The sequence below is a fragment of the Parambassis ranga genome, chromosome 10 (genome assembly GCF_900634625.1).
Source record: "Parambassis ranga chromosome 10, fParRan2.1, whole genome shotgun sequence".
NCBI classification, from domain to species: domain Eukaryota; kingdom Metazoa; phylum Chordata; class Actinopteri; family Ambassidae; genus Parambassis; species Parambassis ranga.
The window spans coordinates 24,396,685-24,409,675 of NC_041031.1; the positions used below are offsets into that span (position 1 = coordinate 24,396,685).

Here is a 12,991-nt window from a genome sequence, read left to right on the forward strand (position 1 = left end):
CAGAGACCCGGATCATCTGGGGGAGTGACAGCAGCAGACAGAGAACCCCAAGAACACACTGAAAACACACAACAACACAAACAGACTGACAACACACCAAAAGGTGCAGAAAGCAGACAAACCTCATTTTATTCTGTCTGAGTTTCTGTACAGTTTTACACTGTGAATAAAACAATGAGAGTTCAGCTGCGTTACCACGGCAGCAGTCAGCCTGTGGAATAACAAACAGGAAGTGCTCAGAGGTCACACGTTCTTCCTGTTATTGTTCTAATCTAAAAACAGGATGCCTGTGAATGGACCTTCATGTCTCCGTGTTCCAACTGAACCAGTGTTTTTCTTGCTGTGCAGAACCTTCAGCTCCGAGAGGCTCAGGTGTTCACACACATGAACCAATGAAATGACGTCATTAAAAAGTCACGTGTGCTATGACCTCCAGGCTTCACCTGCTAGTCCTGGTCCAGGCTCAGCTGACCACTGACGGTCTCCAGCTGAGGCAGGTGTGTGTCGCTCTCCGTGCAGCTTCATGCAGCGCCTGATCAGAACGCCGCCTCACCACCGTTTATTTGCAGTATTTGGACCTGAAGGCAGACAGCAAGCCTCTGTATGGAGAGGCGGGCGGCTGAGTCGGCAGTCTGAGGAGTTTGTGGCTCACTGGAGATCGAAGCAGGAGGTTCTGACCGAATCCCACCAGACTGGAGGTGAACCAGTACAGAGCCATGGACTGTGGGGAGAGGACACAGTGATGTCACAGCGATGTCACAGGGTCTGACCGTCAGTACAGAAGAAAGTGACGAGATAAGAGCAGTTATGTTTTGCTGAATGGAAGCTTGTTTTGGCTCATAGAGCAGTGATCTGAGAGCGCAACACTTTAATCTGATGATGGGCAGGAATGTGAGGCGCCTCCACATGTTCAGAAGCGTTTGCAAATCTGAACTTGAACCCTCTGCATTCCTTCCACCTGAGTCTCAGTCTGAGTCCAGCAGCTTCTCTGATGTTTTATCAAACACACCTGATGTTGTTTCATTCACTCACATCGTTTCTTATCTGATCTATTCATCAATCTACTGATCCACTGATCTGAAAGACACCGCAGACTCACAGAGGGGACCGTCGCAGCGATGGGGATCATCAGCACTGAGAAGGCTCGGATGAAATTCACGAACAGCCGCTGGAACACAGACGCACCGGCCCTCTGCAGAGAAAACACCTGAGGAAGAAAAAGCACGGTGACTGATGACATCACAGGCCAGAAGGACACACACCTCATCGAACTGACCTCAACAATCAGCAGATTGGAGAGTCCCAGACAGACCGGGAGGATCCAGGTCGCATCTGGTACAGTGAGGTCGGGGAACCACAGAGCACCCCCTGCTGCGAGCTCACCCTGCAGGGCTGCACAGAATCAGAATCATTTATCCCCTGGACAAACATACAAGGTCCCAACCAAGAACCCGGGACAGAGTCCACAGACGGCACGCAGTGAAATATCAATATCTAAGTAAAGAAACATGTCGACCACACGGTAATGAATACAGAAGAGCAAGCATGTATGAATACAACCGGGTCAGAGGTCTGGACTGATTCAGGGATAATTTACTGGACTGGTCTGGTCTCCGTGTTCCTACCGGACTGATCCAGGCTCAGGTTTCGCAGGGCCAGAGAAAAACTGATCCAGAGGGGGAGCTGAACCCAGACCAGCAGACTGGCTTTGAATGGGTGACAGTTGTCCCTGATGTAGAGCTGAGCAACAACACGACGCAGGTTCTTCTGGAACTGGAACCTGGACAGAGGACAGAGGTGGTTCTACCGACACATCCAAAGACCCGCTGCCTCTGGGAGTACCCCGACACAGCTCTCTGTTCTTTTGCCTTTTCTCACCGGCTCTGTTTTTCCGTCCAGCCTCTTTCTCTCGCTCGGACTGACACTTCATATCGAAGTCTTTTGGCCAGCTCAGAAATCTCCGCCTGCAGCATTTCCACCTGCATGACAGGACACCATGGAAGTTACCATAGTTACAGCATGGGGGAGGGGTTACCATGGTCACCAGTGATTCATTAAAGCCAGTGTAGAAAACTTTAGAAGGACGGAGGAAGAAGAGGAGGAGGAAGAGGAGGAGGAGGAAGAAGTGGAGGAGGAAGAGGAAGAGGAGGAGGAAGAGGAGGAAGAAGAGGAGGAAGAGCAGGAGGAGGAAGAAGAAGAGGAGGAGGAAGAGGAGGAGGAGGAAGAAGTGGAGGAGGAAGAGGAAGAGGAGGAGGAAGAGGAGGAAGAGGAGGAAGAAGAGGAGGAAGAAGAGGAGGAGGAAGAGGAGGAAGAGGAGGAGGAGGAAGAAGAGGAGGAGGAAGAGGAAGAGGAGGAGGAAGAGGAGGAAGAGGAGGAAGAAGAGGAGGAGGAAGAAGAGGAGGAGGAGGAGGAGGAAGAGGAGGAAGAAGAGGAGGAGGAAGAGGAGGAAGAAGAGGAGGAAGAAGAGGAGGAGGAAGAGCAGGAGGAGGAGGAGGAAGAGGAGGAGGAGGAAGAGGAGGAAGAGGAGGAGGAGGAAGAAGAGGAGGAAGAAAAGGAGGAGGAAGAGCAGGAGGAGGAGGAGGAAGAGGAGGAGGAGGAAGAGGAGGAAGAGGAGGAGGAGGAAGAAGAGGAGGAAGAAAAGGAGGAGGAAGAGCAGGAGGAGGAGGAGGAAGAGGAGGAGGAGGAAGAGGAGGAGGAAGAGGAGGAGGAAGAGGAGGAGTGTGGATGTCTGAACAGTCCGAGCAGAGGTACTGGCCTCAGTTTGTCCACACGTCCTCCACCCTGGGCTCTCCGTCAGGTCAGACCACGTACCTTGGAAATGATGATCAGCTGGTAGGCAGCAAGCGGGAGAGTGATCAGTGTTCGGACTGACAGCGTCGCCATGGTGATGCTCAGCCACCACGGCAATCCACTCACGTGCTGCATGGTGACAAGTAACTGTTCACACAGGTGAACTGGAACCGAGTCCGAGAGGCTGCCGTACCATCCACCTGCTCCTGCTGCATCTGCACCACTGCTGCTGCCACTGACGCCTGACAGGGTCCTGACGCCTGACAGGGTCCTGACACCTGACAGGGTCCTGACACCTGACAGGGTCCTGGCGCCTGACAGGGTCCTGACGCCTGACAGGGTCCTGACGCCTGACAGGGTCCTGACACCTGACAGGGTCCTGACACCTGACAGGGTCCTGGTACCTGACAGGGTCCTGACGCCTGACAGGGTCCTGACACCTGACAGGGTCCTGGTACCTGACAGGGTCCTGACGCCTGACAGGGTCCTGGTATCTGACAGGGTCCTGGTACCTGACAGGGTCCTGACGCCTGACAGGGTCCTGGTATCTGACAGGGTCCTGGCACCTGACAGGGTCCTGGTATCTGATAGAGACCCATCAGCTAATGGTGATGCAGAGCAGAGGATACCGGGTACGTTCCTGTGAACCACAGATGAACGGACCCCTCCAGCAGGAAGCCACAGAACACTGGACCTCAGCACCGCCCCCACCCTCAGCATCGCGACCTCCCCACCTTAAAAAGACCACAGGACGTGGAGCGGGCCGCGCTCTAAACTCTGTTCTGTCCGCAACTCACAAACCATGGGAGTATCCGCGGGTGACGTCAGCGGCCTGATGAAGTTTTAGAACAGAAACAGGTCTTCCTCCTTCACCCTGTTATGACTGCATCTACCGGCAGCGAGCGCCCCTCTATGACGTGTGGTGTCGCGCTGATATTACGTCACCTAGAGGCCACCGGAAAACACCTGCTGTTAGTGAACACCCACAGTCGCGACATGCTAGCAGCTGTTAGCCGAGCCAGCACCGGATATTTTGTAGTGAATATATATTCTATATATTCAAAATAAAACAAGTTACACAAGTTAAAAAAGGAGGCTGCCGGAAATACAGAAGAAGAAGGAGGCGGCTGCGGATGACTGTTTCCGGTTAGCTCGTGCCCGCCTGTCTCGCCGCAGACATGGCGGAGTACAGCCAGGCCGGGCTCCTGGCGGCGCTGCTCCTCTTCACGGCTCTTACGGTCCGAGACGTTTATCTTGGCAGATCGCGCGGACGGAAGCCGACCGACGGCGCAGGCCTCTACCCGAACACAGGGCCGGACACAGAGGCCGGGAAACCCACCAAACCGTCCCTGTACACCGGGCCAGTCCTCAAGTTCCAGTACTGGTGAGTTAGGCCTACTGCTAACGGCTAAAGGCTAACGGCTAAAGGCTAACTGTGACTGCAAAAGGAGCCGAGCTAACAGCGTCAGTGGATGATCTGTCGGCAGGATTCAGACCCAGCACACGCTCCAGTACTAACAGGTTAAACACACATGCACCTTAGCGAGCAGCTGCTGCCGGTGTGTCGGATCAACTGGCTTTAAGAACCAGGAAGTGAACGTATTTCTTCTTCTGTAAAGTATTTTAATCGTTTCAGCAGTAACAATAAACGCTGCAGTCCTGTCGATGGCTGCCGACATGTGACCGCATGATAAACCCCTGGAGGTCTGATAACGGATCGATAGGGACCATACATTAGCATCTGCTAGCTGTGATCAGGTGGTTTATATGTGTCGGTTCCTGACCCCACGAACCGAACCTTGGGACTTATTTTAACAGTAGTGCTGTATCATTGGCAGACAGTTGTATGTTTGCCTGCCTGTCCACTAGGCGGCGTTGGGTAGAGTGGTTGGGGGTTAAAGTGATGACAAGGAGAGCAGGAAGAAGGTGTCTGCTGTCCCATTAACCTGGCTGTGGAGGCGTGGACTTCACCTAACAGCCAACATTTACTGGATCATATCAGAGCTGAACTGTTTACTGCAGGTTGAACCAGAAATCATCCGCACAAATGATGACAACGATCTTAACAGTTACTGTCTGTGTGTGATTATTTAGTGCTGTGAACAGGGTCAGGGTGAGCCGTCACTAAAAGCCTGCTGACACTGCTACATGTTTTTCTTGATATTAAAACCTCATTATGTGAAGTCTGAATGATGAACTGGAAGAAGTGACAGTTAATCAGTGTGGGCCCCGTCGACGTGTGGGCGTCTCCTCCAGGTTAACTTGTGCATCAGGCTCTCTGTGTGGTCCAAATACAAAGCAACTATGTAAGAAGTGGCACAAAGCAGCAGATAAAAGCAAACGTCTGACATTAACACCCCGTGTATTACCAACGACGGCTTTTACTGCGCCTCAGAATAATCTTACTGTAGCTGCAGGCAGCAAGGAGGCGGCTGGAGTAACTACAGTAACACTGAGGTTACGTCAGAGAAACTATATTTGATATGTTGAAGATTCTCAGTCATCCAGGTCATCACACGTAGAGATCTCTATCTTTTTTATATATAAAATATATATAGCCCTTGGGAAGGGGTCAAGGATCATGTGACAGAGTTTGGTGAAAGCGCTGCCAAGAAATGAGCTCACTTCCTGTTTAGATAAGATTTGATTGGCTGTGATGGCTGAACGCTCTGGCAGACTTTTTCATATACCGGCAACGCCATTTTTAAATAGCCTAAAATGTCCGGAACTTAGCACGGTGAGTGGCGCTAGAGCGTGGGTGGTGCTGACATGAGACTTTGTAAAAATAGACGTGGTACTGATCTGAATCGCTGCCTAATTTCACGATTTTCCCACAGACGGTTCTATGGGCCGCCGTAGACGCCTCGGGTCCGCTGCTTGGCCATCGATGAGACATGGGCTGTGGGCCGAAATCACACCCTGATCACTATGGCCCTATATAGTGGCCCTTTGTAGTGCGATTCAAATTAAATTTAATGGAAGAAGCAGTTTCTTCCTGGTTTGGGCCTGCAGACACGTAACCCTCCGTTACATCTGCATCAAACCGAGGGCACAACCAGTTAATCCAGGCACCAGTTAATCCTGGCACGCCGGCAGCAGCTTGAGCCCTAATGGAGTCTGTTCCATATGTTTTCTCCCGCCCCTTGAAGCTAAAGTCTCCAAGACCAAACATGAAATCCCAGCGCAGTCGAGTCAAGGATCATTGGAGGTTTGGATTTCCTCAGAGGACACTGGCATGTGTGTTTTGTTTCAGTATTTCCTGAGGCTACAGCAGAGTGTTCCAGGAATATGCGCAGGCCATCAGCCAGGTGTACCCGGACATCCGGATTCAGGGAGAGAACTACCCCCCCACCCCCTTCAACAGGTCAGCTATGGCATCACCAAACATGACATGATGCAATAAGGACATGCGTGTGACATCTCAGCTGTTTGAGTCCAATGGAATGATCAGCACTTGTCTGTCTCCACCCTCCTCCTCTCCCTCAGGGTTATGGGAAACCTGATCTCCTACCTGAAGCTGCTCTCCATTCTGCTGATTATCAGTGGTCAGAATCCCTTTGTCCTCCTCAGCCTTGACACTCCCAGAGCCTGGACCTGGAGTCAGGACAACAAGGTACCCATTCTGCTGCTGTTACCATGGCAACGGATGCTGCAGCAGGTTACCGTCTCACAGCACTGACCTCCTTTACTGTCTTCCACCAGATCTTTTCCTGTCTGATGGCGTTCTTCCTGTGTAACATGATGGAGACTCACTTCTTGTCTACTGGAGCCTTCGAGGTCACTCTTAACGGTGAGTTGTGGTTGGTCTGAAACTTTGTGAGATCAGTGATGTAAGGACAAGGAATCTGACTCAGAATATACTGTGAGTATGTTCGGCCATGTTGTAAACAGTGAAGGTCAGACGTGATGATTTAGTGCTGCACCGTCAGATGACATAAAAACCTCCAGCACTTCTATAGTTCAGCCTTATTTAACTGAATGTGCTTGTTGAACATTTCGTGTCAGAGCCCAGACAGTCCGTATGTATCACAGCATGAGCTCTTCATGAGCAGTGACTGAACACTGGACTCCCTGTGGTTTGCCCAGGCTTGTTATGGGAGCCATATTATTATTTTGGGTGATAAATGATTGCTTACAGATTGTTTTGTCTGGTTGCCACGGTGATGTACAATGTTTGGGTGGCGAGGGCATAGGCGTTGGTAGCCAGAGGTAACAAAGGGACACTGCGGTCAGGGAGACAAGGGACACAAGAGGGCAGACTGTGCTGAGGCTTTCCTGTGTTCCTTGTGATCGTTTGCATATGCTCAACATTGTGTACACGTCTCCCTCTAACCTGCATGTAATAAACCTGAAAGCTGCTGCTCCTTATGTTCGTCTATATAAAGAAGATCGTGAAGAACTCGGCGGGCTTTTCTGTGATCACAGTGCATCATACAAATAGACAGGACCCGCTCTAACCCTCTCCAGTGGCTTAAGGCTGGTTGTGAAAGTCACAATAACAGTAGTGTTACATTCAACATGTTTCACTTCACTAAAAAAAGTTGAAGCAAGCAATGATCTGCTGGTGGTGCTAATTATAGTTCCCTCACTCAGATGTCCCACTGTGGTCGAAGCTTCAGTCCGGGTACGTCCCAAACATCCAGGAGATGTTTCAGATCCTTGACAATCACCTGAAGATGAATGAGATGGGTCAGGTGAACTTCTCTTAAAACCTAGAGCCTCCCACAGGTAATCTCACACACTCATCAACTCATTGGGCACATTGATGGTAAACATGGTGACCCCCCGCCTGTTTGTCTTCTCAGCTGTGCTGCACTCAGGGTTCCAGATCAGTGGGACGTTTAGCTGCTGGCGGTAATGAAGGTCTGGCCTTAAAGCAGACTCTGCAGGGCCTTGCCGGATGTCCCCTGCCACAAAACAACGCTCCCTCTGCACTGGGTCTCAGCTCAGCACTACAGTACCCATAATGCAGTTCATCTGCTGACAAGACTTTAGTTCTTATTGGCTTGTGTTTTGCTGAGTGTGATCAATGTAAAGCTGCGGCCATTCATCTATGGTACTACAAGTTTTAGCATGATGCTAATTATCCCCCATGTTGACAGAAAGTACCATGAAGGGGTTATGTTTTAGTGTGCGGTATCCTGTCGAAGATGTTACAACAGAACTGTTCTCAAATGTTTTTGTGATATCATTAAAATAAATGACTCGGATGTACGCTGTCAGGTCATTTTTATTTGAGCATATTCGACTAACTAGCTAACGAAGAAATAAAACGGGGATATGTGCGTGCACATAAGAACTTCAGGAAGTGAATCAACAGCAACATGAACCTGTGTAGGAGGAGCTGCAGCAGACCTGGAACACCTACAATACTCAGCAGCTAATGAGAGGCAGATCAGGTTTGGCATGATCGACAGTACTCGCAGCCAACAGGTAGACTCAGACTCAGACTGACCAGATGAATCTACCTGAAACAAGGTGACCAGAGTTAGTACAGGACACGAGTCAGTGTTGACCTGGGCACAGTTTCTGTACAGATGGTTTATGGCCTGGAGTGTTTCTGAGCAGAACTACAGGCTGAGCAGCTGAGGAAGACGCCATGATGGGGACATCCTCCAACAGTCCTGCTGCTGGATCCCAAAGTCAGGGTCCAGCTCTGCCACTCATAGCCCCCTGTAGGTCCTTTTGTATAGTGGGTGTGTCTCTGTTGTATGTTGAAGCAAAGAGCCTCTCTGGTGCAACTGTTGCTAAAAAATAAATAAATACAACAACGGTCACGTCTCCAGCTCTCTCCCCCAAGAGAGTGTCATCAGTCAATGATCATCATCAGTCTGGAGGAGGTTCTGCACGCTGGGCTCCATCCTACTGAGCAAGGACCTCTTTGGACCGGCAGTGGTGGCTCCGGTGCTGCGAGGTGATCATCACCAGGTGGGGAGTGAACGATGACATAGACGTGATGACACAAGTCACAATCACACCAACGTTTACAAAGGTTCAAAGACTTTTTACTGTGAGAGTCAGAAGAATCCAAACACTCCTCTCTCACCTCAGTGTTCACTGTTCAACTTTGGAATAAAGTCCAGGGCCTTGTGTGTTCTGAAGGTGCTACGCATCAAATGTGGCGTACGACTCGCTCCTCATGATGAACACACATCAGCTTTGTATGGATTAGACCTCAAAACAACAACAACACAAGGGTCCTCCCTTACATCGGTTCTTGCTGTAAGCTCCACGTTCAGCCTCACCTGAGCGCAGTTAACATGACCAGGTAAGACCTTTTCTCTGTGAACAACACCCTGATGCTTCAGAGCGTTACAGGTTTGTACTACTGGACCTTCACTCTTCATGTACCTCATCTCCAGTAAAGCCCGGGAAGCGCTCACCTCTCTCAGCACAGCCTGGATGTCTTCAGGATGTCTTTGCAGGTGGCAGGAGGCAGTTGGTTGTTCCTTCCCCCGGGTTTCTTCCCCTGACTCGGACACATACTTCATTGTCATCTTTAAAGAGTGTGTCTGCTTCTTGTGGTTTGTGTGTCCTGGCTATAATCAGGGAGTGTCAAATGAATCATTACCAAACTGTTTTGATATTTTTCCAGAATCACGTCTTGTATGTCCTTATGAACCAAACGCTTGGTAATACAGTAAAATGATGTGTTAAAGTTTCACCAAGGCAGCACAAAGGGAAACGTAATCATCCAAACACCTTTTGACATCAGAAAGAATCAAGGCGCTTTAATGTCACAGAACAAGGTTCGAGCTGAGGAGGAGGCCTGACCCTGACCCTAACCTCTGATCTTTGCCGTTTTGCTGCTCAAAATAAATCGTTTCTGTTCATGTGGTGTTCTTCAGCAGAAAGTTGTAGGAAGTTTACATTTAGATGAAAAATGTTTACAACAAAGATTTGGGTCGGATCATATGTGTTCTGGACATCGTGGCCGGGTTTGGCCCGCGGGCCTTGAGTTTGACACATGTGCTCTAAACGCTGTCAGAGTTCAGACAAGTCCAGTATTCAAACCCTGTTTTCAGTACATTGACTGACAGCAGAACACAGCGCTGTAAAAGAAAAGAAAACTGCAGGAGGTGAAGCGCGTTAAAGCTTTGGACCCCGGTGTGTTTGTTGATTCTGGTGAAAAGTTTTGATTTAAATTTCACAGAATCATTTATTTTCATTCCATTTTTTTATTTATTTCATTTATCCAATCCGACAGTCCGACACCCTGCTCCTCAGCTTCACTTCTGTTTGGGTGTGCACCGAGCTACACTCCGCAGCAGTAGGTGGCGATAGTCCACGACATAAACTCAAGAAGAAGAAGAAGCAGAAGCAGAAGAAGAAGAAGAAAGAAGCAGAAGCAGCAGCAGCAGCAGAAGAAGAAGAAAGAAGAAGAAAGAAGCAGAAGCAGACAGGAAGGGGCTCTGGCAGCTAAATCCCTTCAGCACTCCGGGAATATTTGCAGCTGCTGAACTACACAGCTGCTAACAGCTAACGACGGCAGACACGGACGGTAAGTGACGGAAGCTAACAACGGAAATTCGCTGAGCGTCACTGCAGCTAACGGCTAACACGGGAAGCTCTGTCGGTGAAGCTAACCGATAACACTGAGAGTGAAAGTAAAAGCTGAGGCTGGTTAGCTGCACTTCATGGAAACACAGCGGCCGGCCGCAGCCTCTGCTGGGCTAACCTGAGCTGTCTGTTTCCCTCCTCAGCTCGGCGTCCTCGGTGCCATGAGCAGCTCTGTAAGTTCCCCGCGTCTCATCCTCAAAGTCTTGATGTCACAGAGTGTGTTTATAACGCTCAGTTAATACCTGATTATTGTGTAATCCGTAATGTAACGATGGACCTGTGGAGATCCTGAGCAGGAAGTCTCGGACTGGGGTCAAAAGTGTGTTGTGTGTGTGCAGGCTCAGAGGAAGAGGAGGACCACAGGGAGTCCTCTGCTTTCCAGATCCAGGACTAAGACCAGCAGGACAGCAAACGCTAGGAGGATGGCTAATGTTAGCATGAACTCTAATGGTAGCCCCCCAACAGAGACCATTGATGTGATGGATAATGCAGACGACAGTGAGTATAGAAGAACCCATATCTAGACCTGAACCCCCAAGACAAAGAGCGTTTGATGCCAGGCCTCTGTCCCGATGACCCTTTTATTCCAGAAATGTAGTCATGGTTCAGAGCAGGCCTCCTCTGGCTGTCTCTCTCCACATGGTGAACTCATGAGATGGCCTTCATGGAGTTTCAGTTTGATAACTTCCCAGACATGTTTCTGCTTTCTGCTCCGCTGTTATTTGACGTGTGCAGGTGTGGAGGAGGTGGTGGATCTGACCTGTGAAGGAATGGAGGCTGCTGTGGTTGATCTAACCACCAACAATGACTCTGTTCTAGTAGGTGCTCACTGAAACACACTGCCAGTATGTCTTGTTGGAGTGAAAACACCACCCTTTAATTCTTTTTACTCTCTCCTGCTGCTGCTGCTGCGGTTCAGCTGGTGGATGAAGGTGAAAACTTTGTGTTTCAAAGACAAAACATTTCAGTGTGTTCCATGAAGGATCAGGCCAACACTTACCCAGGTGTCCATCCATCAGGTCCTCGGAACGGGAGAGTCACTGCAGGCGAGAGTTATGTGGTCAGCAGCGATGAAGATGAAGATACGCCCCCTGTCCTCCACGCTTCCACAATGTCTTCATCGCATAGTTCCAGGTAATAGTCTGATCCCTGCCGACATGGCCCTTTACAGCCAGGTCACTGTCTCTTTATACCTGCTCACAAGATGATGGAGAGAAATGACTTGACCTGTTCATTCTGTAAAGAACTACAACCTCTGTTTGTTCTTTTTATTCAGAAAAACAAGCGCCATGACCTAAGTTAGTAAATACATATACTATGAGGAAAGTGGCATGAAATGAATAAATATCAGTGTGTGTATTTACGACTGAAAGGACTTTAGTTATATCAGTGTGTGATTGTCCCAGTAGAACTCAGCAGAGCCGTCCTGTGTTTCAGGTTGACTCCAGGAACCATCAGCTGTCCCGTCTGTCTGGACGTTTACTCTGAGGTGAGATGTACTTGATGCCAGCCACCTGAATGGAGGCCGTTACTGTCAGACTGAGTGATGATGCTGCTACTTACCAAAAGGGAAGGGGGGAGTGGAGGGACCTTTGACCTTTTCTCTGTGTGACAATCTCCAAACTGTTACCGTGTCAGCCATGATATGTAAAGATAGTGTCGGGTTAACTGCAGACTCATGTCGGCCACCTTGGACGTGCTGGTCTTAAAACGATGCTTACTGGTTCAAAGTTCTCTTTGACGTCCTGTAATCTGTTGTCAAGTCACACAAGGTGGCTGACATTTTCACTAGAGGGTAGCTCGAGTCGCCTGCTGCAGCTGCTTTCACTGGCTGCAGGGAAACACGCTTACGTCCGTCATTAGGCCGACCTGCTCCCTGAGCTTTCTTTCCCTCCACAGATCATCGAAAGCGGCCGATTGGTTGTTTCCACAAAGTGCGGTCACGTGTTCTGCAGTCAGTGCCTGAGAGATGCTTTGGCATCATCGCACAATTGTCCCACCTGCAGAAAAAGACTCACCCACCGCCAGTACCACCCCCTCTACATCTGACATCACTGTGACATCACCAGCAGCTGAGCTGCCACTGGACATTCTCTCAGTTACTTGTACTGCTGCTGTGAATGTTTTGGATTTTTGGAGATGTGCTCTGTCTTAAACTTTAAATGAAGGTTGATCATTGGTTCATACGTTTGTTTTCTGTTGACATTACGAAATAAACAGTTTATATGGTTTATAAATCACAGGTGACCTGATCTGATTGACGCGCACGGAGCTTGTTTTGTTAAGTTCATAAGTACCAGTAATTATTTATCGTTATTTGTAATCTTTATTAATGTACCTCCAGCTGCCTGACACTAGTGCAGCTGTCAGTAACAGGCCTTTTTATGGCAACCGCTTTTATTTAAAAAAAAAACAAACTTTATCAAACTTTATTTTCCCAGAGAGGTGCGTTCTGGGCCATTCTGGGCCTGGCCGCCGTCGCTTCCTTCCTTCAGGGCAGTTATTATTGAGCTTGTCTTGTGACTCTGAATCACTGGGTTCTGATGATGTGTGACTCACTGTCAGCTGACACAAACGCTGCTCCTGATTGGCTGCAGAAGCCAGCCAAACAGAGGTGTTTGTTGTTTAGATCCTGGACATA

General features: G+C 49.3%; 3 protein-coding genes across 7 annotated transcripts; 2 read left to right on the plus strand and 1 right to left on the minus strand.

Annotated features, from left to right (window-relative positions):
- Nucleotides 1-104: 104 nt before the first annotated feature.
- On the minus strand, nucleotides 105-4,554 carry cox18 (cytochrome c oxidase assembly factor COX18). Of its 3 annotated transcripts, none has more exons than XM_028416005.1 (7): nucleotides 4,329-4,554; nucleotides 2,812-2,919; nucleotides 1,879-1,979; nucleotides 1,626-1,780; nucleotides 1,277-1,392; nucleotides 1,100-1,207; nucleotides 105-721 (listed from the first exon to the last, which is right to left on the minus strand). In XM_028416005.1, the coding sequence occupies exons 1-7, from the start codon at nucleotides 4,467-4,469 to the stop codon at nucleotides 560-562; spliced, it is 891 nt and encodes a 296-aa protein (XP_028271806.1). In that variant the 5' UTR covers nucleotides 4,470-4,554; the 3' UTR covers nucleotides 105-559. The 3 variants fall into 3 exon arrangements, with proteins under 3 accessions (XP_028271806.1, XP_028271805.1, XP_028271804.1); XM_028416004.1 differs by lacking the exon at nucleotides 4,329-4,554 and adding an exon at nucleotides 3,159-3,739 and having other exon boundaries at nucleotides 2,812-3,032; XM_028416003.1 differs by lacking the exon at nucleotides 4,329-4,554 and having other exon boundaries at nucleotides 2,812-3,734.
- selenot2 (selenoprotein T, 2) lies at nucleotides 3,765-8,004 on the plus strand. Of its 2 annotated transcripts, none has more exons than XM_028416010.1 (6): nucleotides 3,765-4,174; nucleotides 6,044-6,154; nucleotides 6,277-6,403; nucleotides 6,493-6,580; nucleotides 7,384-7,518; nucleotides 7,596-8,004. In XM_028416010.1, the coding sequence occupies exons 1-5, from the start codon at nucleotides 3,969-3,971 to the stop codon at nucleotides 7,497-7,499; spliced, it is 648 nt and encodes a 215-aa protein (XP_028271811.1). In that variant the 5' UTR covers nucleotides 3,765-3,968; the 3' UTR covers nucleotides 7,500-7,518; nucleotides 7,596-8,004. The 2 variants fall into 2 exon arrangements, with proteins under 2 accessions (XP_028271811.1, XP_028271812.1); XM_028416011.1 differs by having other exon boundaries at nucleotides 7,384-7,517; nucleotides 7,593-8,004.
- A 2,100-nt stretch (nucleotides 8,005-10,104) lies between these two features.
- Nucleotides 10,105-12,590, plus strand: rnf4 (ring finger protein 4). Of its 2 annotated transcripts, XM_028416012.1 has the most exons (8): nucleotides 10,105-10,291; nucleotides 10,494-10,523; nucleotides 10,689-10,848; nucleotides 11,086-11,168; nucleotides 11,270-11,282; nucleotides 11,370-11,484; nucleotides 11,788-11,839; nucleotides 12,250-12,590. In XM_028416012.1, the coding sequence occupies exons 2-8, from the start codon at nucleotides 10,512-10,514 to the stop codon at nucleotides 12,397-12,399; spliced, it is 585 nt and encodes a 194-aa protein (XP_028271813.1). In that variant the 5' UTR covers nucleotides 10,105-10,291; nucleotides 10,494-10,511; the 3' UTR covers nucleotides 12,400-12,590. The 2 variants fall into 2 exon arrangements, with proteins under 2 accessions (XP_028271813.1, XP_028271814.1); XM_028416013.1 differs by lacking the exon at nucleotides 10,494-10,523.
- Nucleotides 12,591-12,991: the final 401 nt, after the last annotated feature.